We start from the raw sequence: 26,379 nt of genomic DNA on the forward strand, positions 1-26,379 counted from the left end.
ATAAAGATATTCAAAGGTAAGCCAAAGGTGGGCATGTTCTGTTGTGCTATAGAAGGCCAGGCTCCTTGGGTCTTCCTCTTGCACCATGGCTCTGACTTATCCTCCTGGCCATAAGCTGGCTTCTCCAGCTGGAGGGATGGGGTCCCGGTCCCAGGAGGGAAGGAATGAATTGGAAGAAGGAAGGAGAGAATGCCGGCAAGACTGATCACTTTATCTCTAGGAATGCTGTTTGCCTTAACGTCTGATTTTAACAGAGCTGTACCAATTTATTTGTTATAAATGTATTCCATCCTCTTACTCTCAATCTTTCTGTATCCTTGTTTTAGACATGTTCCTTGTAAATAGTACATGGATGACTTTTATAAAAATACAGTGGGCCAGCAACTCTAGACGCTGGGAATGGGTTCACTCTTGGCTCATTCTCCACTGCCTCCCCAACCAAGGGAAATTCACTGGAATAACTAAGCAAGAGGCTGGGAGCAACAACGTAAGAGTTTATTATCATCACTGCTCAAGAGGGGACATGAAGTGGGGCAGGATGGTGGAGGTGTAAAAGAAATGGGTGAGAGGCACTGTGAGGGGTGGTGGAGCAGGGCTGTGGCTGTGGCCGTGGCTGTGGGGCAGGACAACTGGGGCCACTGGAGGGTCTCATTTCCTTGGTCTGGCTCTTATTCCAGGAGTCAGATGCAGGGACATGGGTGCAGAAGGAGCTCCAGGCATGAATACTCAGGAGAGGCAGGGCTAGATTTTACTTGCTCCCAGCAGTGGCTTCTGGTCTTTTTCCTAAGGGAGGAAGAGGAAGATGAGGAGGAGGAGGTGGAGGAGGAGAGCCAACCCAGAGGGGGAGAGGAAGCACAAATTCTCTCCTGAAAGGCAGCTTAGTTCTGGAGCCAACCAGATCCATCCTCATCCTCATGGTACCAAATGCAAAGAGCCCCAAAGTCCCACCATGGATATGAACTTCCCTGGCTTCCTGGGGTCTTTGGCCTGGGGGCTACTTGGTCAGGGACAGTGTCTCTCTGGGTTGGGCCACCACTGGGGTAGAAAGACAGGCACGATGTTCTTGGGACTCACTGTTACGGGGTCTTTTCTCTCCATTCTATCTCCTAGCTGCATAGCCTCCTGCCCCAAACACACAGACACATATGCTAGGGACTCACCTCCTTGGGTTGGAGTCTTCTTCTCCAGCAGTACAGAAACATGGGGGTCAGAGAAGTCAGAAACAGTAGAACCCAGATACTCAAAAGCATGGCCCTAAGGCCCGTGGACAGGGCCTGAGAACAGAGGAGCAAAGCTGAAGGCACCAGAGCGACCATCTGTGATCTGTCCTCAGCCTCATCACTGACACACAGTCACCCTCCACCCTGTCATCCCAAGTCTGTAGGGGGCTGGAGGGGACTGAGGAAGGAGCGCTGTGTGTGGCGGGGTCAACAGGTCTAGTGTACAAGAGCACCCAGAGGTCCCTCTCCTTGAGCCTCAGCATCCTCATCTGAACAGGGACAGGCTCGGGCTATGATTTGGTTTCCCAGCTGCCCCAAGCGTGACCAGACCTAGGGAAAAGGTGCATTCATGCCTTTGCACCACTGCACACACTGGCAACATGGATTCACTTATTGTTGTTTCAGTGTTTGTGTTCCCACTAGGCTGTGATAGCCACAACCGCAGGAACTGTTTCCGTTTGTTCAACACCATCATCTGTGGTGACAGTAGTCAAGCTTGGTGCAGAAGAGGTGACACTTTTGGATGGACAGTCTTCTTGTTATAGAACAGTGATGGCGAACGTATGACACGCAAACTCATTTTTTTGGTTGATTTTTCTTTGTTAAATGGCATTTAAATATATAAAATAAATATCAAAAATATGTCTTTGTTTTACTATGGTTGCAAATATAAAAAAAATTTTTTATATGTGACATGGCACCAGAGTTAAGTTAGGGTTTTTCAAAATGCTGACACGCCGAGCTCAAAAGGTTCGCCATCACTGCTATAGAAGCATTGTCTGTGCTGCTCCTCTCCCTTGCCCACCTACCTTGACCTGGCGCAGGTAGGACAGGCATAGGTGCTGCCTGTTGGCTTCTTCAGGAGAGCTGGTGGGGCGGGTAGGCTCCCAGGGGGGGCGGGTAGGCTCCCAGGATGGGGGGCTAGTACACAATGCCTGATGGAACTCATCGCTTAATTCCTGGAAATAATAAGCCCCAGTGTAGATGGCTGCACTGGCTGTGGCGAAAGCTGCCGGAGTGAGCAGGGTCCTCAGCAGGGCCTGGGATGAAGAGGAGACAGGGAAACCTCAGGATTCAGTCTCCCTTGGGGACCAATGAGGGGGTGGGGGGTTCAAAGGGGCAGGAGGGAGATTTGGGGTGGCCTCCAGCTTCTGCCCTTCCCCAAACTCACCCAGCAGGTGCCACCCCATTTCTCGTAAATGAAGCATAGGACTCCAGCCAGCATAGCCTGCGGAAAGATGGGACACATAAGCCCTTCTAGCTGCCTGTGTCTCTGTCCCTCTGTAACTCTCACAGGTAGAGCTGGCCCTGCCCCAGAACATATGTGGGCTGGGAGTTTTGAGTTGAGTTTGTGCGGGAAAGTAGCAGTGAGGGTGTGGAGGGCTGGATGACGCCTCAGGCTGTGGGACCCTCTGTTTCAGTGACATTAAAGGTACTAGTGGTCAAGCCAGGTGTGAACCCTCTCTTCTTTCTCCAAAGCCTTTCTCTTTTTAAGCCACACCAGGTGCTTTCTGCAAGTTTAGGTAGAAGACCAGGGCTGTTGGAGAAGCTCTCACTTCAGGATGAGTCTGCCCTCCTCAGGTTGGCGCCTTCCCCACATTGCTCTGCTCCTGAGTTCACAGAACAGGAAGTCTGGTCCATCCTTTGGATACATGATGACTTTGGCCCCTCTTTCAATAAATACATTTTGCTGTTATTCTGTGAGTGTGTGTGAGTTTGCCAAAGGGCTTCAATCCCACCATGACCTGCCCACCAAGCTGCCACTGCAGATCGCACCCCCTCCCATCTGTTGACATTAGCTGTTGTCCTTCAATGACACCCACATGGCCCCTGTGGTACAGAACCTGCAGAGGGCAGTGTGAAAGGACTAGGAGGTGCCCCTTCTTTGTGGGCCTACATCATGCAGCACAGGATGCCTCCCCATCTCTATGCAAGTGACGAGATCAGCTGGGGCCTAGATCATCACAGCCCCCTCTCCTGCTCCTTTCTCAGTTTATATTGCTGTTGAAAGTGGGGAGAGGTGGCCAGCTTGGTGGGGGATGCCCTGGGTAGGGATCTGGGACAGCTGACTTATGCCACTACTTTTCTTGGCTCTTTAAAAATTTTTTTTTTTAATTATTGATTTCAGAGAGGAAGGGAGAAGGAGAGAGAGAGAGATAGAAACATCAATGATGAGAGAGTCATTGATTGGTTGCCTCCTGCAAGTCCCATACTGGGGATCAAGCCTGCAACCTGGGCATGTGCCTGGATTAGGAATCAAACCATGACCTCCTGATTCATAGGTCAACACTCAAACACTGAGCCATACCGGCTGGACTGTTTCTTTTCTCGTCTGTAGAAACAGGGATCGGCCTCGAGAACTTAGGGTCTTTTGGGTTGCCAACATTCCGCAGTACCACATTGATGGTGGCCGTATTGATGGTGTTGGGCAGTCCCTTCCGACAGGTCCACCGACCCGCCCACCATCCTCTGGCCCCACTCACCACAACCCCTGTCCAGATGCCAGCGACCCATCTGGCCATGGAATACGGGTAATTTTCATGGAATGTGATGCAGCCAAGTCCTCCCAGGACCCCACTCATCAGCCCCAGCACGACCTGCACCACCTGAAAGATGAAGAGCTTGAGAACCTGGCCTTCAAATCTCAGAGAAGCTTTAAGGACCTGCTGTTCCAGGTGTTCACTGTGAGAACCCCATACAAGAGAAAGAGAGGAAGGTAGAGGAAGAGAGGTGGGGGAGGGACAGGAGGCAGAGGGAGGGGTTCCGGCCATGCTGTGTCCGGCCCAGGAGAGAGGCTGGGATTAGTGTTCCACAGGCTGAGACTTTCAGTGGTCAGCTCTCTAGCCCACAGTGTACCCTACCTACAGTTTTCACCAGGAAGGCCAGTTAGTGATGAAGAAAGCCAGAAACAGAGCACAGGGGAATGAGTTTCTAGGCATTAGATACAACAGGCTCGATGTCCTATTCAGATTGAGGCTGGCAGAGAGTGAACTTGGCGAGAGTGGGCGCCTCTCCTTTTCTGATATGGAGGCCTGGGTCCCCCCACCCCCGCAGCAGCCCTGCTCACCCAGGAGGCCACGAGCAGCCGTTTGTGTCCTGGGGTCCAGGGGATGGTGTTGCGGGAAGAAGGCCACTGCAGGCAGCTCAGGTTCAGTACAGGCTCCTGGTGGATGTGCACGTCGATGTGGGTGGGCTTGGGGGCCCCAGGGGCCACCTCACCCCCTTCTGCTGTCCCCATGGTCGTGGACATCTGCCTGGAGGAAAAGTTGGCAGGTTTTCACAGATTCTACTAGAGTTCGGGACTGGAGGAGGCCCCTGGTCCCGGAATAGCCTTCCTGGGCCCCTCTGCAGGGGTGAGGGGTGTTGTGGCAGGGCAGCCCCTGGAACCTCCCCCTTCATCTCTGATCTGCTCTGTCCCCTCTCTTCCTCCTGCGGCCTCAGGGTCTGGACCAGGGGTGGGCAAACTTTTTGACTCGAGGGCCACAATGAGTTCTTAAACTGGACTGGAGGGCCGGAATAAAAGCATGGATGGAGTGTTTGTGTGAACTAATATAAATTCAAAGTAAACATCATTACATAAAAGGGTACAGTCTTTTTTTTTTTTTTTTTTAGTTTTATTCATTTCAAATGGGCCGGATCCGGCCTGCGGGCCGTAGTTTGCCCACGGCTGGTCTGGACCAAGCAGTGTCTGCCTCCCTCACCTCTCCCCTCTCTGCTCCCTTGGCGCCATCGCAGCCCCCACTCAGGTTCCTCTCTCAGCCTTTTCCTGGGCCTTCAGGCTACAGGACAGAACCCCAGTCCTTGCTGCCTGTTGAGCTTCTGCTGCTGCAGCAGGGCCTGGGGACACCCCTCAGCCCCTCAAGACCTCCCTCTCCACCAGTGGCCACTCAGCTAGCCGTGTGGGGCCTGGTGAAGCTCCTCCAGCCCCAGGAAGGATGGCATTGTGGGCGAAGGTGGAGTTAAAAGGGCAGACTGACTTGGCATCAAACAGGGACACAGGTGGCATCCACTCTTGCCACCTTCCTGGAGTCACATTCTCTATGTCATTGTTGTTCTGCCCTCCTTCCCTCCCCTACCTCCCCTCCCTCCCTCCCTCCCTCCCTCCCTCCCTCCCTCCCTCCCTCCCTCCCAGCAAATTCTCTGGGGTGAGGCTGCAGAGGCTGTGAGGGGCAGCAGGATGAGTTTCCCTGGAGAGGGGTCCTGTGAGCAGGTCTGTGGGAAAGGGCCGGGGCTGGGGGTTGCCTCACCTAAGCTCCCCAGAAATCGGAGGCTAGTGGAGCAGGGAGGCCTGGAGGAGCTGAGCACGGAGACCAGGCAGAGGGAGAGGAAGGTGATGAGCGGTAGGAAGCCGGTGGTTGGGCTTTAACAAGCAGTTTCCTAGCATCCAGCTGGGACAAAGGGGCCCCTCTGGGGTTTTCCAGGGTTGAGTGGATCAACAGGAGCCAGATGGCTTTGCCTGTTCTGTGGGTGTGTTCGCCCCAGTGTGTGTACAGTCTGAGTAGGTACCAGTGTGCGAGTGTGTTTGTGTATGTGTGTGTCTGTGTGTGCTCTGCCGTCTCTAGCTGCCTGATTATCTGCTCAAGTCAGAAGCCCCCCCCAGAAGGGCCCCTGCCCCAGCTGTTTTCTGGGAAGTTGTGACGCTGAAGGTCAGACCCTACCTCCTCTCCCCCTTTTGTCAGCTCTTCTCCCTCCCACGAAAGCAGGTCTTCAAGTCCAGGCCAGCCTCTCCCAGCCCTGCTCTGTGGGGTGCCGACTCCTAGGGGACAGCAGGTGAGCAGGGCCCTTACAGCCCAGGTGGCCTCTCACTGCAGGATCTCTGTCTCCCTCTGAGTCCCCCAGACCAATCTCTAAAGCCCCATTTTGTTTCACAGGATGCCATTCTCTCCCCATTCCTGGTTCCCATAGGCTTGGCTGGGAGGGAGAGGGGCTGTGCCTGGTATGTGCCAGTGTCTCAAGCCTTTATTCTGGGTGGGGTGGCTGAGGCTCAGGCGGTTGGGCAGTGAAAGATTCCTCCAGAGTGGAGCCCAAAGTGGAGGGCCCAGGATGTGGCCTGGTCCTCTCTCTTCCGCTCCAGGGGATCCTGGTCCCTTCTCCCCAGCTCCAGGGGGAGCTGGCAGCAGGGAAGAGCCCATAGCCTAGAGACAGGGCATTCAGAGGGAGCTGGAGCTGAGGCATATTCAAGGCTGAGACATGATGCTGACACCCGGGCCTGCAGGGAAGTTGTTGGAATCCAGGCTGGACTTCCTTGCGTGTGTCTGTGAAAAAGTTGGAAGCTCCTTGTGTGTCTGCAGAATTGTCAACCACCTGTACTTTATACTTTAAAGGAGGCCAGGCAGGCGAGAGTGGACCTGCTTTCAAAAGCACATAAATACAATGGGAAGACTTGAGGATTGCTGTGATTGCTGCTGCTGAATAACGTCATGATAGAAACAGTGAGACTTAGGTAGGATGTCTGCTAGAATCACCCACAGAGGATTTCTTCTGGAACTCGGCAAGTTGATTCTAACGTGCATATGATCAGACATAAAGTAATCTAGCAAAAATGGCTGTGGAAAAAAATAATATGGAGGGGGGGGTTGTTGTTGAAATAGCTCAACTAAATATTAAACTCAATAGTCATAATTAAAATTTTGGCCATGGTGCATGACTCATCAGACACACCAATGGGTAGAATATCAAGATTAGAATAAACCTGAATTCCTATGACAATTTCATTTTTGTTCAGGGAGCGTTTTTATTTTAATTTTTAAAAATAATTTTTATTTTTCAACTACAGTTGACATATATTACATTAGGTTTACAATATAGTGATTAGACATTTATATAATTTATGAAATGATCACCCCAATAGGTCTAGTATCCATCTGACACCATATGTAGTTATTATAATGGGATTATTATTTTTAAATTTCACCTTAAACATTTTTAAATTGATTATAGAAACATCAATGAGAAAGAAACATCAATTGTCTGCCTCCTGCATGCCCTGGGGGAATTGAGCCTGAAACCTGGGCATGTGCCCTAACCGGGAATCAAACCGTGACCTCCTGGTTCATGGGCAGACCCTTAACCACTGAGCCACGCCTACCAGGCTATTACAATATTATTGCCTCTATTCACTATGATGTATTTTACATCCCTGTGACTGTTTTTATAGCTTGCAATTTGCATATCTTAATTCCTTCCAGTTTTTCACTCATTTCCCCTGCCCCTTTCCCATCTAGCAACCATCAAAATGTTCTCTGTATCTATGAGTTTGTTTCTGTTTTGTTTGTTTATTGATTTTGTTTTTTTTAGATTCTACATATACATGATATAATATAGCATTTGTTTTTCTCTGTCTGACTTATTTTACTTAGCACAGTACCCTCTAGGTTGCTCCATGTTGTTGTACAAAATTTCATTATTTTTTTACTAGAGGCCGGGTACATGAAATTTGTGCATGGGGGAGGGGGTGGTCCCCTCAACCTGGCCTGCACCCTCTCAAAATCCAGGACCCCTGGCTTCTAACAGCTCACCTGCCTGCCTTCCTGATTGCCCCTAACCACTCTTCCTGCCTTCCTGATCTCCCCTAATCACAGGTGGTTGCCTGGGCCTGGGGCCATCCCTCCCTCCTCCGCAGCCTTGGGTGGGCAGGTGGCTGTCTGGACTGGGGTCCATCTTTCCCTCCTTCCTTCACAGCCTTGGGCGGGCGGGTGGGTGGCTGCAGCCCTGGCTTGATCCAGAAGGATGGAAGGAGGTCTGGAACGACTTCTGACCTATCTAATTAGCATATTACCCTTTAATTATATAGGATTATTACATAGGATTGCTGAGTAATATTCCATTGTGTATATGTACCATCTCTTCTTTATCCATTTGTCTATCCATGGACACTTAGATTGCTTTCATATCTTGGCTATTGTAAATAATGCCACAATGAACATAGGAATGCAAATGTCTTTTCAAATTAGTGTTTTGGGTTTCTTTGGGTAAATATCCAGGAGTGGAATTGTTGAATCTTTCTTTGTCTCTTGTGATAGCCTTTGTTATAGACTTTGTAGGTATTACTACTCCAGCTTTCTAAAATTGCCATTTGCATGAAATATCTTTTTTCATCCCTTTACTTTTAGTTTGTGTGTGTCTTTCAATCTGAAGTGAGTATCTTGTAGGCAGCATATGTATGGTCTTGTTTTCTTATCCATTCAACCATCCTATGTTTTTTATTAGAACATTTAATCTATTTACATTTAAAGTAATTACTAATAGGTATGTAGTTATTGCCATTTTATTATTCATATTTTTAAATCTTTTTGCTTCTTCTTCAGTTCCTTTAAGATTTCTTGTAATACTGGTTTGGTGGTGATTAACTCCTGAAGCTTTTTCTTGCCTGGGAAACCCTTTATCTCTCCTTCAGTTCTAAATGATAGCTTTACTGGAAGAGTAATCTTGGTTGCAGTTCCTTTCTTTTCATCACTGAATATTTTGTGCCAATCCCTTCTGGCCTGCAAAGTTTCTGTTGAGAAATTGACAGTCTTATGGGAACTCCCTTGTGTGTAATTAACTGCTTTTCTCTTGCTGCTTTTAAGATTCACTCTTTGTCTTCAACCTTTGGCATTTTAATGATGTGTCTTGGTGTGGGCCTCTTTGGGTTTCTCTCATTTGGGACTCTCTGTGCTTCCTGGACTTGTATGTCTATTTCCTTCACCAAGTTAGGGAAGTTGTTGTTGTTGTTGTTTTTTTAATATTTTTATTGATTTCAGAAAGGAAGGGAGAGGTAGAGAGAGATCAAACATCAATGATGAAAGAGAATTATCGATTGGCTGCCTCCTGCATGTCCCCCATTGGGGATCAAGCCCTGAACCCAGGCATGTGTCCCCAACCAGAATCGAACCTGGGACCCTCCAGTCCATAAGCCGACACTTTATCCACTGAGCCAAACCAGCTAGGGCTAAGTTAGGGAAATTTTTTGTCATTATTTCTTCAAATATGTTCTCAATCCCTTGCTCTCTCTTTTCCCTATGATATGAATGTTGTTATACTTGATGTTGTTCACAGGTCCTTTAAACTATCCTCATTTTTAAAAATTCTTTTTTCTTTTTGCTGTTTTGATTGGGTGTTTCCTGATACCTTGTCTTCCAAATCACTGATTTGATCCTCTGCTTCGTCTTATATACTGTTGATTCCCTGTAACATATTCTTTTTTTAAAATTTTATTTTTATTTTTAGAGAGTAAGGGAGAGGGGTAGAGGGTTAGAAACATCGATGAGAGAGAAACATTGATCAGCTGCCTCCTGCACACTCCCTACTGGGTATGTGCCTGCAACCAAGGTACATGCCCTTGACTGGAATCGAACCTGGGACCCTTGAGTCCACAGGCTGACGCTCTATCCACTGAGCCAAACCAGTTAGGGCAAACATATTCTTCATTACAATTATTATATCTTTCATTTCTTACTCATTCTTTTTTATGTTTTCTATCTCCTTTTTTATGTTTCATAACCCTTTGTTAAAGTTCTCACTAAGTTCATTGAACATCACTGTAAACAGTATTTTGAACTTTGTATCTGGTAACTTGCTTGTCTCCATTTTGTTTAGTTATTTTTCTGAAGTTTTTTCCTGTTCTTTCATTTGGAACATGTTTCTTTGTGTCCTCATCTTGACTGCCTCCCTGTGTTTGTTTCTATGTATTAGGTAGAGCTGCTATGTCTCTCAGTGTTGGTAGAGTGGCCTTATGTAATAGGTGTCCTGTAGGGTCTAGTTGGGAAGTCTACCTGGTCTCTTGATCCAGGTGCTCCAGGAGTATTACCTTGTGTGGGCTGGGTGTGCCCTCCTATTGTAGTTGAGCCTTTATTGCTGTTTGCATGTCAATGGGAGGGATTGACTCTCACTCTGATGGACTGTGAGCACTGGCTGTGACTATAGCTGAGTTGCTGTTGTGCAGGGGCTAACATCATGCAGCAGTATTTACGTTAGTGAGGCTCTGGTGCCTGCAAAGTCCTCCCTCTTGGTGTGTCATTTGTGGAGGTGGTTGTGTAATGCTCTAGTGTGGTCTGAGCTGGCCACCAGGTTTGTTGGTTCTGGGGCCTCTTGGGAGGGGCTCTGGTTCAGGTAAGGTCAGTGGCTGCCTGTGCCCTGCCCAGGGCCACCTGGCATGAGCTACAAAGTGACCTACAGGTAGTTGCTGCTTTTGCTGAGATTGGAGGTGCCTGGGAGAGGCTAAGCTATGAACCAAGGCTGGCTGCCACTAGTGCCAGGCTTGGGTTTGCTTAGTAAGAGATACAGGGCATGCTTGGTTATTCAAGTTGGGTGGGGTCTCAGGGAATCACCAGGATGTGGCAAACAGCATGAACCAGGTTGATGGAGACTCAGATATGGTGCCTACTTGCTGGCTCTGTGGGTGGGGGTCTCAGTAAAGGAACAATGGCCTCAGCACTTCTGTCTGGGAGAAAGCTGCCCCTTTAGCCCTTGTCCTGAAGCCAAATAATTCACTTCCTCCTTGTATTTCCCTCACTTTTTGAGCTGCTGCCCCAGCACTGGAGCTCAGAGTGAGTCAGAGTAAGTCTATGCATGGGTCCTTTAAGAAGAACTGCATGGCCCGAACCGGTTTGGCTCAGTGGATAGAGCGCCAGTCTGCAGACTGAAGGGTCCCAGGTTCGATTCCGGTCAAGGGCATGTACCTTGGTTGTGGGCACATCCCCAGTGGGGAGTGTGCAGGAGGCAGCTGATGGATGTTTCTCTCTCATCTATGTTTCTGACTTTCTATCCCTTTCCCCTCCTCTCTGTAAAAAAATCAATAAAATATATATTAAAAAAAAAAAAAGAACTGCTTGGGGCTTCAGCAGCCTCCATCTTCCTTAGTCTCAATCCCTGCTGGTTTTTACAGCCAGAAGTTATGGGAACTTCTCTTCCCAGCACTGGAACCCTGAGATTGGGGTCCTGATGTGGGGCTGGGACCCCTCATTCCTCAGGGGGAACCTCCACAGCTGAGATATCCCTCTGGATTTTAAACAGGAGGGTATGGGACCAGCCCATCTGTGTCTCTGCCCCTACTACTAGTCTCAATGTAGCTTCTTCTGTACATTCTTTTCTTATTTACTTATTAAATCTTTATTGTTCAGATTATTACATTTGTTCCTCTTTTTTCCCCCCATAACTCCCTTCCTCCCAGTTCCCGCCCCACCCTCCGCCCTCACTCCCCACCCACTGTCCTCATCCATAGGTACACGATTTTTGTCCAGTCTCTTCCCGCATCTCCCACACCCCTTTCCCCCCCAAGAATAGTCAGTCCATTCCCTTTCTATGTCCCTGATTCTATTATAATCACCAGTTCATTCTGTACATCAGATTATTTATTCACTTGATTCTAGATTCACTTGTTGATAGATGCATATTTGTTGTTCATAATTTGTATCTTTACCTTTTTCTTCTTCTTCCTCTTCTTAAAGGATACCTTTCAGCATCCTATCTAATAAAAGAGAAACATGGTAATTAGCGTATGACCGCTACCCTTCCCATTGGCTAATCAGGGCGATATGCAAATTAACTGCCAGCCAAGATGGCAGCCGGCAGCCAGGCAGATTGAAACTAACATGAGGCTTGCTTGCTTCAGTGATGGAGGAAACCAACATTCCCTGCCTGCCTTGCCGGCCTCTGAGCCTGCAGTTTGAAACATTGTAACAAATATAGAAGCCAGACAAACCCCCAGAAACCTGCTTTCAGTGAGCCGGGATCTCAGAGCTAGAGTTATACATTGTTTCAATTATAGAACCCAAACAAACGAGATACCTGCTTTCAGCAGCAGAGGCCTCAGAGCTGGAGCCAGAGCTAAAGCTGGCCCAGAATAAGAAAAAGAATAAAAGGAGCAGTTGGGAGCTTCAGCCCTCAGCCCCTCACCCAGACTGGCCAGGTACCCCAGTGGGGACCCCCACCCTGAAGGGTGTGTGACCAGCTGCCAACAGCCATCATCCCCTCACCCAAGCTGGCCAGGCACCCCAGTGGGGACACCCACCCTGATCCAGTACACCCTTCAGGGCAAACTAGCTAGCCCCACCAATGCACCAGGCCTCTATCCTATATAGTAAAAGGGTAATATGCCTCCCAGCACCGGGATCAGCGGAGCCACAAGGCCTCCCGGCACTGGGATCAGAGTGACAGGGGGAAGCACCCAAACCCCCTGATCGCCCTGCAGCTCTGTGTGTGACAGGGGGCAGGGCCACAACCTCCCTATCCGCCCTGCTCTGTTCGTGACAGGGGAAGGTGCCCCAACCTCCTGATCAGCCCTGCTCTGTGCCTGATACGGGGGAGCTCCCCAACCCCCTGATCACCCTGCGGCTCTGTGTGTGACAGGGTGCGGCGCCCCAACCACCCCCTCCCATGGGCCCTGCTCTGTGTGTGATGGGGTAGAGCCATAACCTCCCCATCAGACCTGCCCTGAGTGTGAGAGTGGTGGCGCCCCAACCCCCTGATCCGCCCTGCGCTGTGTGTGACAGGGGGCGGTGCCCAAACTCCCCTATTGGCCCTACTCTCTGAGTGACACAGGGGAGCTCCTCAACCCCCTGATGGGCCCTGCTCTGTGCGTGACAGGGGGGAGCTCCCCAACCCCCTGATCGACCCTGCTCTGTGCGTGACAGGGTACAGAGCCCCAACCCCCCTGATGGGCCCTGCTCTGTGAGTGACAGGGGGAAGCGCCCCAACCCCCGGATTGGCCCTGCTCTGCGTGTGACAGGGGGTGGCGCTGCAACTTCCCCATCGACCCTACCTTGAGTGTGAGGGGGCGGTGCCCCATCCCCCCAATCAACCCTACCCTGAGCATGACTGAGAGTGGCATCGCAACTTCCCAATCTGCCCTGCTCTGTGCATGACAGGGGGTGGTGCCTCAATTCCCCAATTGGCCCTGCTCTGAGCCCGACCAGGGGTTGCACCTAGGGATTGTGCCTGCCCTCTGCCACCCGGGAGCAGGCCTAAGCCAGCAGGGTGTTATCTCCCGAGGGGTCCCAGACTGTGAGAGGGCACAGGCCAGGCTGAGGACCCCCCCCTTCCCTCTGAATGCACAAAGTTTTGTGCACCGGGCCTCTAGTTTCATATAATACTGGTTTGGTGGTGATGAACTCCTTTAGCTTTTCCTTATCTGTGAAGCTCTTTAACTGACCTTCAATTCTGAATGATAGCTTTGCTGGACAAAGTGATCTTGGTTGTAGGTTCTTGCTATTCATCACTTTGAATATTTCTTGCCACTCCCTTCTGGCCTGCAAAGTTTCTGTTGAGAAATCAGCTGACAGTCGTATGGGTATTCCCTTGTAAGTAACTGAGTTTCTTTCTCTTGCTGCTTTTAAGATTCTCTCTTTGTCTTTTGCTCTTGGCATTTTAATTATGATGTGTCTTGGTGTGGTCCTCTTTGGATTCCTTTTGTTTGGGGTTCTCTGCGCTTCCTGGACCTGTAGGTCTATTTCTTTCACCAGGTGGGGAAAGTTTTCTGTCATTATTTCTTCAAATAGGTTTCAATATCTTGCTCTCTCTCTTCTTCTGGCACCCCTATAATTCTGGTGTTGGTACGCTTGAAGCTGTCCCAGAGGCTCCTTACACTATCTTCGTATTTTCGGATTCTTTTTTCATTTTGCTTTTCCGGTTGGGTGTTTTTTGCTTCTTCGCATTTCAAATCTTTGACTTGATTCTTGCACTCCTCTGGTCTGCTGTTGGGAGTCTGTATAATATTCTTTATTTCAGTCAGTGTATGCTTAATTTCTAGTTGGTTCTTTATCACAACATTGAGGGTCTCATTAGAGTTCTTGTAGATCTCATTAAGTTTATCGGCAGTTTCTAGAAACTTATTGAAAGACCTTAAAAGTGTGGTTTTGAGCTCTATATCCTCCATTTCTGTCATGTTTCTTTGTCTCCGCATTTTTTATGCTTTCTTGGTGCACCCCCTTGTGGTCTTTGTGCGCAGTCTTGTTGTAGTTAAGCCTTGATTGTTGTAGGTAATACTGGTGGGGATTTGACCTCCAGGCCAACTGGCTATGAGTATCAGCTGTGTCTGCAGTGGGAGAACTTCTGTGCTGGATCTCTAGGGCGGTGCTAATCTAGCCTTTGCCTGAGGCTATCCGGCAATGCCTCTGAGCAGGGGTTGGGCGGGGCGGGTCCCAGGGGAGCAACAGGGCCGGTGGAGTGAGCAGTTATGGCTGCTGTCAGTCCCGTCCCCAGAGGCTCTGCCTCTCAGAGTCCCAGCAACCACTGCCAACCTCAGAGAGAAAGCTGCCTTCGAGTCTGACCGAAGCCAGACAATCCTGCTTCTCCCGTTTGAGTCTGGGTCCCTAGAGACTTGCCCGGATCTGGAGCTCAGAGTCTGAGACTCCCTCCGGATTGAAACAGACAACCGTGCCCTCAGCCGCCTGCCGGCTCTGCACGCACCTCCACACCTTAGTATTTGACTTCAGCACTGCGCCTCCTCTGAGTCTCGGTATGCTATTCTCTTTCCTCCTAGTTATAGAACTTACACTCAGCCAGCCTTCCTGTGGTTCTGGGTGATGTCCGTTCTGTCTTTTAGTTGTATTTTTGAAGTGGTTGTTCGAGGCAGCAAACTCCTGCGTTAACCTATGCCACCATCTTGGTTTTTTTTTTCTGTACATTCTTATTATGGGGCTTCCATTCAGCTAGACTTCAGGCGGATCTGAATGATGGTTGCTCTGTAGTTTAGTTGTAACTTTGGTGTGGATGTGGGAGGAGGCGAGTGCAGCCTTTACATATGCCACCGTCTTGAACAGAAGTCTCCCAAATAGCAGAAAGGACTTCTTGATGCTAATGAGAAGCTACATGAATTGGTGGGCAATTGATCCAGACTGGACATAGAGAAAATGGAAATGAATATGATTCATTAATCCATTCCAGAGAAACCTGAGTCCAGGTTCACACAGGGACAGGCACAAAGATGTTCATTACAACAGCAGGTTAGAGGCAACTGAGTGCCCATCACTTTGTCAACAAAAGGACATGGCAACAAATCCAGTAGAAGCAGTTGTCCTCAACCTGGGGTGTGGTGAAAGGAGAAACTTTATTCTGAAGAACAGCTTGCAAAACAGGGAAATGCAGCCTCTGGTGGAAACCGAAAGTGAGCTCTCAGGGAAGCATTTAAATCAATGGAAGAAAGATTCCACAGACAGAACATACCCTTCAGATGTTAACCATCTGAAAAAAGAAACCCAACCCATGTCTTCCAACTGACAAGAAATAATCCTGATGGATCAACATCACTGAAAGCCTAAAACCACTTAGAAAACACACACAAAAGAATTCCTTTATCATCTTGAAACGGGATGTTCTTTTTAAGTATGATGCATCCCCCCAAAAAGATGGAAAACTTTGATTGCATGAAAATATAAACAAGGTCCAAAAATAAATCACAGATTGTAAAGAATTATTTGTAACTCATGTCACAGATGGTAATTTTTTTGAACACACAATAAAACTCTTATACAGACAAAAAAAAAAAAAAGTAAACTGAGGAGGAAACAGGGTATGAATGGAGCACTCACAACAGAAGAATGAAAATGGCTCTTAAACATATGAAGAGATGACAAACCTCATTCATCACAAGATAACCACAGATTAGTCACAGAAAGCAGCTCAGAGGTTGCCTGGGGCCAGGGGTTGGGGGTTGACTGGAGAGGGGACATTAGGGAACTTTTGCAAAATAGAAATGCTCTATATTTTTATTGTAGTTGTGGTTTAACAAATGTACAAATTTGTCAAGAGTAGTTGATGTATACATTTAGAAGGGAGTGTTTTATAAAAATGACTAAAAAAAATATACAATGCAATGTAATTTTCCTGCTATACAGTGGAAAAAGATTCAGTGGTTTGCTGACACCTTCTGCTGGCCATGGGCAGGGGCAGTGAACACTCTTGACTTTGTTTCTGCATGGGGATTGCATGCATGTTCCCATTGACCTGCCAATTCCACGTTACTTGTGAGAAAAAAAATAAATGGCTATTTATAGGGGAGTGCTTAAAAAATTATGATGCATTCAGACAATGGGATGATATGCAGCTATACAAATGAGTGAAGAAGAATTTTTTACACTGATGCAGGATTATTTTGAATTGGTTCTGGGAACAAATCATTGTGCAGTATAGTGTGTGCAGTATCCTGCCCTTTGTGGGGAAAGGATATTTTTACATGCCTTTATTTGCAAAAAATGTCACTGTAGGAAAATGCCATCTGGAAGGCAACTAGGTGGCTGTGAGAGAAAGAAGGGAGAGAAGGTCTTAAAGGTATACCCTTTCATGTCTTTTGAAATTTTTAACCATATGAAACTATTATGTGTAAACACACAGTTGACTCTCAAACAAAGTGGGGGGTAGGAGCACTGATCTCTGGTGCAATGGAAAATCCACATAAAATTTTTGACTCCCCCAAATTTAACTAAGAGCATAATATTGACCAGAAACCTTACCAATAATAGAAGCAGTCGATGAACACATATTTTGTATACTACATGTATTATATATGCTCTATTTTTACAATAAAGTAAGCTAAAGAAAAGGAAATGTTATTAAGAGAATCATAAGGGACAGAAAATACATTTACAGGGTTAACTGAAAAAAAAAATTCCGAGTATAGGTGGACCCATGTAGTTCAAACCCTAGTTGGTCAAGGCTCAGCTGCACATACTAACTCACTGAAATAAATAATACAGATTCCTTTCTTTGTCCAACCAAAGACCCAGACAAACTGTGTTAGGCCATTCTGGGGAGAGGCCCAGGAAAATGTGTGCAGAGCTCCCGAGGCGATTTGGGTTTGCAGCCCAGATCAGGGTCACTGTGACATTGATACTAGCACTGGGAAGACCCTTGGGATCTTGATAAAGAGGCTGTTTTCTCTACTTTTCTTCATGAAGTGTACTCCTTGTTATCCCACCCAGTTCCCAGACCTGATTTCTGTACATCTTCTCCCCAACAGGCAGGATGGCTCAAAGCATGGTGACTGTGAATGGGGTCGACGTGAACTCTATACTGTCCCAGCCCACCCACATCAACATCCACATCCACCAGGAATCGTTTTTGACACAACTGCTAAAAGTTGGGGGCTCCCTGAAGGAGTTCTTCATTGGCCCTCGGGACACTAGCCCTCCCATGACCAGGATAAACTATGGGCCACTGGCAGGAGGGGTAAGAGTGGGCTGGAGAGGCGGGCAAGCCAGGTGACAAGGACGGTAACTCTCCTTCAATAGGATGCAAAAAAAGAAAGTGGGTCGAGTTCCCATGAGGCCTTACTATTTGTATCCCAACTTGTTTGGGTAAAGAAAGTTTGGAAGTTTCTCCATGGAGACTTGGATGGAATGAAGGAATTCTTCTTTGGTGCAGTGGGGCAGTCCCAGCCAGAGGTGGGAGTGGGGGCTGGGGGAAGATCCCTGAAGGTGTTCATTTTATTTTTAATTTTTTTAACAATATATATTATTGATTTTTTACAGAGAGGAAGGGAGAGGGATAGAGAGTTAGAAACATCAATGGGAGAGAAACATCGATCAGCTGCCTCCTGCACACCTCCTACTGGGGATGTGCCCGCAACCAAGGTACATGCCCTTGACCGGAATCGAACCTGGGACCTTTCAGTCCACAGGCTGACGCTCTATCCACTGAGCCAAACCAGCTAGGGTGATTGAAACTCTATGGGCTGAGGCCTGGAGGTAAAGCCAAGTGATAGGCAATTTGGGAGAGAATCCCAGGGCTATACAACTTGCAAGTGCTCAGCACCCACCAAAGGATCAGACAACTACAGAAATGCCTAGAATTAAAGGTAGAGCAGGCGATGCCCTTGAGAGGCAGGGAGATGTTCTGCAGGAGTTGGCACCTGACCTAGACCTTGAATGGAGAAGAAGTGGGTTTAGACAGATAGAGGAAGAAAAGGAACCGTAGGTGAAGAGAATGGCCAGAGCAAAGAAGCCGGAGTGCACAGGGCAAGTTCTGGCAGAGTAAAGAGAATGGTTCAACTGAGAATGTAGACCACAGGGCTGAGAGCCCAAGTGACAGTGAGTTGCCCATCCTGAATCAGCTTCGATAGCGGAAGGGCTGTGGGTGGATTCTGAGCAGGGACCTGGGCTTTAGGCTGCCTCACAGCCAGGAGCTGTCCAGGCAAGGAGTGTGGAAGGTCTGCATCTGTGTGGTCATGGCAGCAATGACGAGGAAAGAGCAGAGCCCAAATCCTTTGTGGATGGGATCTCCACGACTTGGGAGTGAAGAGGCTTGGGTTACAAGGGAGGAGAGGAGTCTAAGCACATGCTGAGGCTTGGAATGTGGGTGACCAGGAGGTTAGAGCCCTGGAAGTCAGGAGAGGCAGGCATTGGGAGTGTGAGTGGGGTGTGGGATTCGGCTATGACAATTCCGAGATACTGGCAGGGCATGCAGGCAGTAATGTCTTAGATGCTGTGATAATTGGGCTCTCCAGGAAGCAGACATGACTTGGAGTTAGGTGTGCATAGGTTTATTGGGGTCCAACCACCTATGAAACAAAAAGAGAGGGAGTAGGATTGGGCAGGGGGAGGCATCAGACCATGGTGTAGGCCTGACAGGTCTCTGCCAGCCCAGGGGCAGCTGGGGAGCACAGACTGCCCACTACAGAGTTCCCTGCTAGGTGGAAATAGCTCTGCACCACCGCCTTGCTTAACCATGCTTAACCATGGTCTGTGATGGTGCCTTTGGCAGCGAAAGATGAGGGGACCTGAAGGAGCTGACCCCTATAATCTGTGAGCCAACCACACTCCTTTCTTGCAGGGGCGTCTTTGCAGCCCTAGACAGGATTGTGGAACTCCCAAGGGAGAACCATCAGGTGGGATGACAGAGTGTGGTGTTTAGGGAAAAGAAATGAAGGACAAAAGCCTGGCATGTCAGAGGGTTTGGGGAGAACCAGGACATGCTGCCTCATGGATGTTAAGGGAACAGAATCTTCCAGAATCAGAGCTACAGAGAGGTCAGGACAGGAAAAGGAGAGAAAAGGCGCCTAGTAGGAGTTGGGTGGCTGCTCTTGGGTACATGGGCTCATTGGAAGGGGTCTGACTTTTTCCCTGTCTTGCAGGTGACCCAGATATTGCTGGGGGCTGTGAGCTGTGCCTTTGGAGTGTTTTTGTACTTTGGGCCCTGGACTGAGCTGTGTGGTTCAGGCTGCGCCTTCTGGGCAGGGTCTGTGGTGAGTAAGGAAGCGACTGTGAGCTCATTGGGAGGCAACTGGTTATGGGCCAGGAGAGAAATTCCTTTGGGTCTCAGTCAAGGTTTTGGGGAAGAGACCAACAACCCGAGTCCGAATGCCCTTTGCCAAGAGGAAGCTTCTTAGGGGGTGAACAAAAACTTCCCACTCTCCATTTTTCTCGTTAAGGCAATGTTGGGAAGGGTGGGACAGTTGTATGGAGTCTGATCCACCTGCTAGGTGTCTTTGCCTGTCCTTTGGATCATGTTGCAAACTGGCTGTTGTGGGAACTGTTGGGGGAAGGATGGTGTCAGGGATCATTTCAGGAGAGTAACTAGGAGGCCTTTTCTGGTGTTTTCCCTCAGGCTATTATAGCAGGAGTTGGGACCATTGTCCATGAGAAGCAGCGGAGCATACTTTCAGTGAGTCTGGCCCCCATTGCCCCACCTTATCCCCTGCCCCCTTCTGGTTTTCTGCTCCTCTCCCCTTTGGGTCCCACTAACCTGAGATTTTTCCTGGAGGGCTGGGAAGGGTTTCCTGGGCCAGGAAGCTGTGGAGGAGACAGTGTTGAGGCCAGGACCCCACAGCTCTGCCATCAATAGAGAGAGTCTGCATCCTGAATCTCTCTCTTCTAGAGTCGGGTGTCAGGCCTGCTCACCCTGGCTGGCATTGGCACAGCCGTGGCTGCCGTTGTCCTCTGTGTGAAGAGCATAACTTGGGAGAGTGACGACCTCTTGAGCTCCCTGTGTGATCACCCAGCCCCTCCCACCACAACCACTGATTACAGATGGAGGCGGAGAAGCTACCGAAACTCAGATTGGTGGGAGGATCCGTGTAAGATCTCTATGGAGTTACTGAAGGTGAGAACGGGGAGTCCCATCTGACAGGGACCCATCACAGCCATTTGTTCCTAAGGAACTGGGCACTGGAGGGCAGAGATGTAGCCTCTTTGAGCTTGGACCTCATCCTAGGTCTTTGGTTAAGGTTTTAGCTTAAGCTAAAGTCATTTCTCAGACCCTCATGACATGAATATTTCCTGAATCAAAGCAGATGAGAGGCGAAGTGGAGACATTTAGGAGTGGGTGTCATGGGCCACTCATCTGTCTTTTCTGGTAGGTGGGTGTTCCAGTTATCTGCTGCTGCATAACACACCTCTCTCAAATGCAGTGGCTTAAATTACAACTTCTCACAGTCTGTGGGTTGAGTGGGCTCAGATGGGCAGTCTTCACTTGGGTTTTCTCATGAAGTCACAGTCAGATGTCAGTTGGGGGATGAAGTCATCCAATGGCTGGATGGGGCTGGACATCCGTGCTGGTGCACTCCCATGGATGTACTGGGTGCTCAGCTGGGACCGTCAGGCAGAGAGCTTGCAGTGGCTTGGGCTTCTTCATAGTATGGTAACTAGGTTCCAACTCAGAGCATCTCACAATGAGCACTCCAAGAGGTAGGAATGGAAGTTGCCAGGCCAATTAAGGGTTACCCCATAATTGGCATAGTGTCATTTCTACGGTATTTTATTGGTCAGAGCAATCACAGGTCCTTTCACATTCTATGGCATCGGTTCTCAACCTGTGGGTCGAGACCCCTTTGGGGGTCAAACGACCCTTCACAGGGGTCGCCTAAGACCATCGGAAAACACATATATAATTACATATTGTTTTTGTGATTAATCACTATGCTTTAATTATGTTCAATTTGTAACAATGAAATTGGGGGTCACCACAACATGAGGAACTGTATTAAAGGGTCACGGCATTAAGAAGGTTGAGAACCACTGTTCTAGGGGGTAGAGAAATAGACTTCACTTCTTCATAGTGGGTGGTAAGGTCACATGGCAGACAAGCAAATGGGGTGGAATCTGCTCTTGTGGGAAGAAGTAGTTAGTTGAGCAGAGTCTGATTCCTTTGGGGGAAAGAGATGATTAGGTGGTACTCAGCAGAATCAGAGAAGTGGACTCCTGATTCTAACCTTTTTTCTTCCTTTATCTCCAGAACTTGTTCCTAGGAATCCGTATTCTGCTCCTGGCTGTCTGTACCCTACAGGTCATTGTATCCTTGGCTTCCCTGGGCCTGGGCCTTCGAAGCTTGTGTGGCCAGAGCTCCCAGCCCATGGTGAGCTGTTAGGGAGGCACTGGGGCAGAGTGGTCCCCATTGGTGAGGCCCTGGGAACAGAGAGGAACATGGGGCCGGGAACACTGCTTCTCAGAGGTCATGCTCCACCTCCCTCAAGCTCTTCACAGGGCTAAGCTTTGCCATTGGCTATCTGGGGAACGTGACCCATCACTGTGACCCATCACGGGGCCCTTCACCTCTCCGTACCCTCATTTACTCTCATTCTCCCACTTTCCCTTCCCTTGTGTCCTAGATCTTTGTCCAGCACCCCTTCCTCTGTTACCTTTCCCTTCCTCTCCTTTTCCTGATTTCAAGTTCTGTGAAGCTGCCTCTGCCCCATCCTTTTCTCCCCAAGAGTTGACTCCCCCCTGTCTGTTTTAGGGTGAGGAAGAAACCGAGAGTCAGGGGGAGAATTCAGTGCCGACCTCTCCCTCCAAGGAGAAGACCACGTCTGCCATGGTTCAGTGAGTGGCCAGAGACCCCGCCTGGACCCCCGTTGTCCCTCCAGAGTATCTCAGGGCCTGTGGAGACCACTGTGCACTCTCCCAGGGCCCCTCACTGCCCTGTCCCTCATACTTGTCTCTCCTTAGACCGCTGTCCAGCCCCTCTTCCTTTCCTCACCATCCTCACCCCAGTGCCCTTAATTCAGTGAAGGCTGATTAAATAGAAACAATAATAACAAATACTTTAAAACAACAAGGATGTGGTCTCTCTTTGCTTAAGAAAGGTGTGCCATGAAAGGTCTTTCTCTGTGCTGATACATGTGGAATTACATGAGAGCTGATCTGTGACAAGGAAACAAGGTCCCAATAAGACGAAATTGAATTATATTTGCTTTATATCCCAAGTGGCAAAACTGCTTTTTATGACATTCTGTGTAAAGTGAAAATTACTCTCGTATACTTAAGAATTTTTTTGCCTACTGAGATTATCTTTAGATATCTGCAACCTTGACCGGTGGGATTTATAGAACTATGTGAAACATGGAACAAGATTTCCCCCTAATTTAGCTTCCTTCCTCTCCCCACTTCTCTCTCTCTCTCTCTCTCTCTCTCTCTCTCTCTCTCTCTCTCTCCTTTCTCCCTCCCTCCCTCCCTCCCTTTCTTGCAGCTATACTAGTGTTGGTTCGCTCTCTGCCCACGCAACAGTTTGAGATAATGATCTGGAGAATGGCAGTTTTGCACCTTATACATTATAATCAAAAGAGGAGAGATAAGTGGGTTACATGAAATCCATTGGTGATAGAGTAGGGAGGTGGGAGAAAGCAAAGCAGGGAAACCTCTGGGATTGAATAAAAAGTAAAATGATAAACACATATTTCTTTTACTTAGGTGGGTGCAGGATAGTTAACAGTCAACAGTTAACTCAATAGCAATGAGGAGATGTGTGGTCTCCACAGAGTGACTATCCACCATAAACTGCTTTTTAGTTAAAAAAATTTTAATTTCAGATCATCCTTTGTGGTTATTGCAGGTCTCTGAGTTACACAGGCCTTCCCTAAGCTTGTCAGGTTAGCATGTGACTCCTGTTTGTCCAAAATACATATGTAAATATAGAGATGTAAGGATTTCTGAAGGGTAGGAAAGCAGGTTATGGTCTGTAGAATTAAAGTGTGACAGATTCTGTTCACAAGTCCAACATGGCAAGCAGCCTTGCATCTCCATTGTGAGTTTGAAATCTGTGAGGCAGGTTTTATTGCTTAGCAGACCCACAGGAGAAGAACTGGTCTTAAAGCCACCTGGCCCAGAGCCCCACCTTTACCCGTGCATAATACAGCCTCAGAGGCTGTGCTGATGGACTGGGCAAGGCCTTGAGGGGTGGGGGTAGGGTGGGGATGGGATGGGGATGGGGTGGGGGTGTAGGGGGTGGGGAGGCGGGGATTTGAGAGTGGAAGGCCCAGAGTGTCTCCTCAGGGCTCCCACTGGCATCACCCTTAGAGATTTATACATGAGCTTGTGTAACGAAAGGTCACAGACATGAGGCAGAAATACTTCAGAGTATTGAAGCAGTAAACAGGGGCACTGGACAGCAGTTGCCAAATTACAGCCTGAGGATTAACTCTGTTTGCCACCTATTTTTGTAAGTAAAGTTTTATTGAGCATAACCACAGGCACTTGTTTATGCATTATTTACACTATAAGGGTAGAGCTGAGTAGTCTTAAGAGAGACCGAGTGGCCCTGGCTGATGTTCCTCAGTGGTTAGAGCGTTGGCCTATGCATAGGAAGGTCTCGGGTTCCATTCCAGGTCAAGGGCATGTACCTACCTTAGTTTCAGGCTCAATCGATCACCAGCCGGGTCAGGGTATATACCGGAGACAACCAGTAATAGGTCTCTCTCCCTCCCTCCCACTCTAAAAATCAATGGAGCCCTAACCGGTTTGGCTCAGTGGATAGAGCGTCGGCCTGCGGACTCAAGGATCCCGGGTTCGATTCCCGTCAAAGGCATGTGCCTTGGTTGCAGGCACATCCCCAGTAGGGGGTGTGCAAGAGGCAGCTGATCGATATTTCTCTCTCATTGATGTTTCTAACTCTCTATCCCTCTCCCTTCCTCTCTGTAAAAAATCAATAAAATGTATTAAAAAAAAAAAGAAAAAGAAAAAAGAAACAAAAAACCAACAAAAAAGAAATAAAAAGACAAGCAGGGCAGTAGCAAAGATACTGGAAAGAGAAGGCATCTTTATTTTCTTCTTTAGAAATCAGGAATTAATGCTATTAATTTCTGTGCTCCAGAGTTTCCAAGCCAGTCCTTTTATGGACAGATCAGTTAGAAATTATTTTAATGTTTCATTCTAGTAAGTAAATGTCAACGTGTCCCCTCGCTCCCCCTTTTTCGGTTGTTTTTGCATGAAATGGTCTCTTACTGTTGGAGTCTGGCAATTTCTTATTTTTCCTCTAAAGTTTCTAAGTCTCTGAGGAAAGATGTTCTTCCCCCCACCTCGGCCCCCTTACGCCCCCACTTTCTGGCTCCCTGTCCTCCTCTTCCTCATCCTGTGAATTTCCTTCCAAGTTTCTGAACCTTTGTTTTCCTTATTTGTAGGACATCAGGTGTCACGCCCCCTCCCCTGGCTTTTGTTTACTTAGAAAAACCAACCACTAGTTGTCTATTTGCACAACTCAGTCTTGGCGTCAAAGCTGTATATATACAGATAAAAATGACTCACGACCCTGACACGGGGTTAGGCAATAACCCAAACCTATGTATATATAATATGTTTTTTGAAGAATTTAAAACCATTTAGAGTATAAACAGGAAATGGTTCTAGTTTTCTTTTCTCACCACTGCTTTGACCTGGTGTGGGGACACTGTTCAGAGTGCACCAGCTGGTCAAGGCTGCCCTGAGCCTGGGAACCTTATCAGCTTCTGAGCCTGGGAATCGTAATCAGGCCAAGACACCATGAGCGGGTGCAAGGACACATGGTGCACTGTGCCCTCAGTAATCCAAATGATCGATGGCACTGTTGGCAACTAGCCTTCTTTGTCTCTGACATACAGGTCACTGTATATACAGGTCACTGACCAGAAGGACTGTGTGTGAATAAGTCAGCTAGACAGAGCAGAGAGAGCTGGGCAGCGCAGAGCTAGAGAGAGCTCAGAGAAGATAGGCACAGAAAATGCAGCTCCTATGTGTGCAGGAGAGGCTAGCGAGCTCAGTCGGAGTTGAAAGCTGATATGGCTACGATGTAAGGCAGTGAGTCTGGGGCAGCATGTGGCTGCTCAGATACTAACTGTGGGTACAGAGATTAATGCTACTATGTGAGAAAGATATGTATTCACCAGCCAGTGTCTGGCTGCCTGCCTGTATGGACTTTGCTGTAAAGAATTGTCTTGTCTGATAACTATGTGGCCACTGGCTTCTGCAATAAAGACTCATTCTTATATACCTACTATATATATACACAGGTCAATTCTCATGGCTTCTCTGTCTGCCCTTCCGCCAAGAATTGACCTGTTTCCCTGACCGGAGGTCCAGCCCCAGGCAGGGGGGCTTGGACCCAATACCTGTAACTAGTGAGCAGAAGATAAAGGAGGAACTTGGACTAAGTTCCCAACAGTTCGTACAGTGGGCAGGGTTCGAGAAGGAGCCTGCCCTGTGCTTGGTGTAGTTGAATGGGAGAATTTAGAAGAATACATGGACTCAGAACAACTCAGAGCAGCAGTGCTTGTATAGAGCTCTTGTGTGCTCTGACAGTAGGGGTTTTGTAAACTCCTTACTCCCATTGGATATTGGATCCTTCACCATCAGGACCAGATTCCAGACTCCATAGCTTGGTCATTAAAATGGTCTCAGGTTTGGTGTTCAAAACCCAGTCCTGTTCATTTTAAAAACTGCAGTCATCAGCTTGGCTAGTGTGGCTTAATTGGTTGAGCATCATTCCATGCACCAAGAGGTCACTGATTCAACTCCTGGTCCAAGCACATGCCTGAGTTTTGGGTTCAATTCCCAGTAGGGGGCATGCAGGAGGCAGTCTATCCATTGATGTTTCTATCTCTCTCTCCCTCTCTTTGTCTCTCCCTCTCAAATCAATAAAAACATATTCAAAACAAAACAAAACAAAACAAAACAAAACAAAACACCCTGTAGTCAGAGCTTGGCATCCCCTCCCTGAGCTGACCAGGCTTCTTGGTGGAAGAAACACTGTGTTCTTGGCCTTTGGCTCACGGCTCCACCCTCTCTCTTCCCTGTGGTTGCTGCAGAAGGCAGTGGTGGGGATAGGTGTCTGGGCTTTCTTGGCACCTTTGAGAACAGCTGATGTTGGAGACCCTGGCAGATGTGATGTTGGTAGTGTCTATTCTTGTTGTTCAACCTGGGAATTTCCTTGCTCTCTGCTCTGCAGCTGCTTGGATCAATCAGAAGAACTTCCTGGAAAAATATATCCAAAGGAGAGAATGAAA

General features: G+C 48.2%; 2 protein-coding genes across 6 annotated transcripts; one reads left to right on the top strand and one right to left on the bottom strand.

Annotated features, from left to right (window-relative positions):
* Positions 1-474: 474 nt before the first annotated feature.
* Positions 475-5,614, bottom strand: TMEM176A (transmembrane protein 176A). Of its 3 annotated transcripts, none has more exons than XM_059711517.1 (7): positions 5,468-5,614; positions 4,288-4,474; positions 3,704-3,826; positions 2,392-2,448; positions 2,030-2,260; positions 1,161-1,274; positions 475-783 (listed from the first exon to the last, which is right to left on the bottom strand). In XM_059711517.1, exons 2-7 carry the CDS (start codon positions 4,468-4,470, stop codon positions 742-744), a joined length of 750 nt encoding a protein of 249 aa, XP_059567500.1. In that variant the 5' UTR covers positions 4,471-4,474; positions 5,468-5,614; the 3' UTR covers positions 475-741. The 3 variants fall into 3 exon arrangements, with proteins under 3 accessions (XP_059567500.1, XP_059567501.1, XP_059567499.1); XM_059711518.1 differs by having other exon boundaries at positions 4,288-4,470; positions 5,468-5,554; XM_059711516.1 differs by lacking the exon at positions 5,468-5,614 and adding an exon at positions 4,922-5,111.
* On the top strand, positions 5,353-22,184 carry TMEM176B (transmembrane protein 176B). 3 transcript variants are annotated; one of them, XM_059711515.1, is made up of 7 exons: positions 5,353-5,430; positions 17,155-17,363; positions 19,267-19,377; positions 19,740-19,796; positions 20,010-20,234; positions 21,366-21,485; positions 21,867-22,184. In XM_059711515.1, the coding sequence occupies exons 2-7, from the start codon at positions 17,160-17,162 to the stop codon at positions 21,951-21,953; spliced, it is 804 nt and encodes a 267-aa protein (XP_059567498.1). In that variant the 5' UTR covers positions 5,353-5,430; positions 17,155-17,159; the 3' UTR covers positions 21,954-22,184. The 3 variants fall into 3 exon arrangements, with proteins under 3 accessions (XP_059567498.1, XP_059567495.1, XP_059567497.1); XM_059711512.1 differs by lacking the exon at positions 5,353-5,430 and adding an exon at positions 5,740-5,866; XM_059711514.1 differs by lacking the exon at positions 5,353-5,430 and adding an exon at positions 5,867-5,990.
* Positions 22,185-26,379: the final 4,195 nt, after the last annotated feature.

The sequence above is a fragment of the Myotis daubentonii genome, chromosome 10, assembly GCF_963259705.1.
Source record: "Myotis daubentonii chromosome 10, mMyoDau2.1, whole genome shotgun sequence".
Lineage (NCBI taxonomy): Eukaryota > Metazoa > Chordata > Mammalia > Chiroptera > Vespertilionidae > Myotis > Myotis daubentonii.

Coding starts and splice junctions, on each gene's coding strand:
- TMEM176A (XM_059711516.1), bottom strand. CDS start 4,950: ATGGCGCCAAGGGAGCAGAGAGGGGAGAG. Junction 2,449..3,703: donor GCATCTGGACAGGGGTTGTG/GTGAGTGGGGCC, acceptor ATCTTTCCGCAG/GCTATGCTGGCTGGAGTCCT. Junction 2,261..2,391: donor AATGGGGTGGCACCTGCTGG/GTGAGTTTGGGG, acceptor TCTTCATCCCAG/GCCCTGCTGAGGACCCTGCT.
- TMEM176B (XM_059711515.1), top strand. CDS start 17,160: ATGGCTCAAAGCATGGTGACTGTGAATGGGGTCGACGTGAACTCTATA. Junction 19,378..19,739: donor CCTTCTGGGCAGGGTCTGTG/GTGAGTAAGGAA, acceptor GTTTTCCCTCAG/GCTATTATAGCAGGAGTTGG. Junction 19,797..20,009: donor AGCAGCGGAGCATACTTTCA/GTGAGTCTGGCC, acceptor TCTCTCTTCTAG/AGTCGGGTGTCAGGCCTGCT.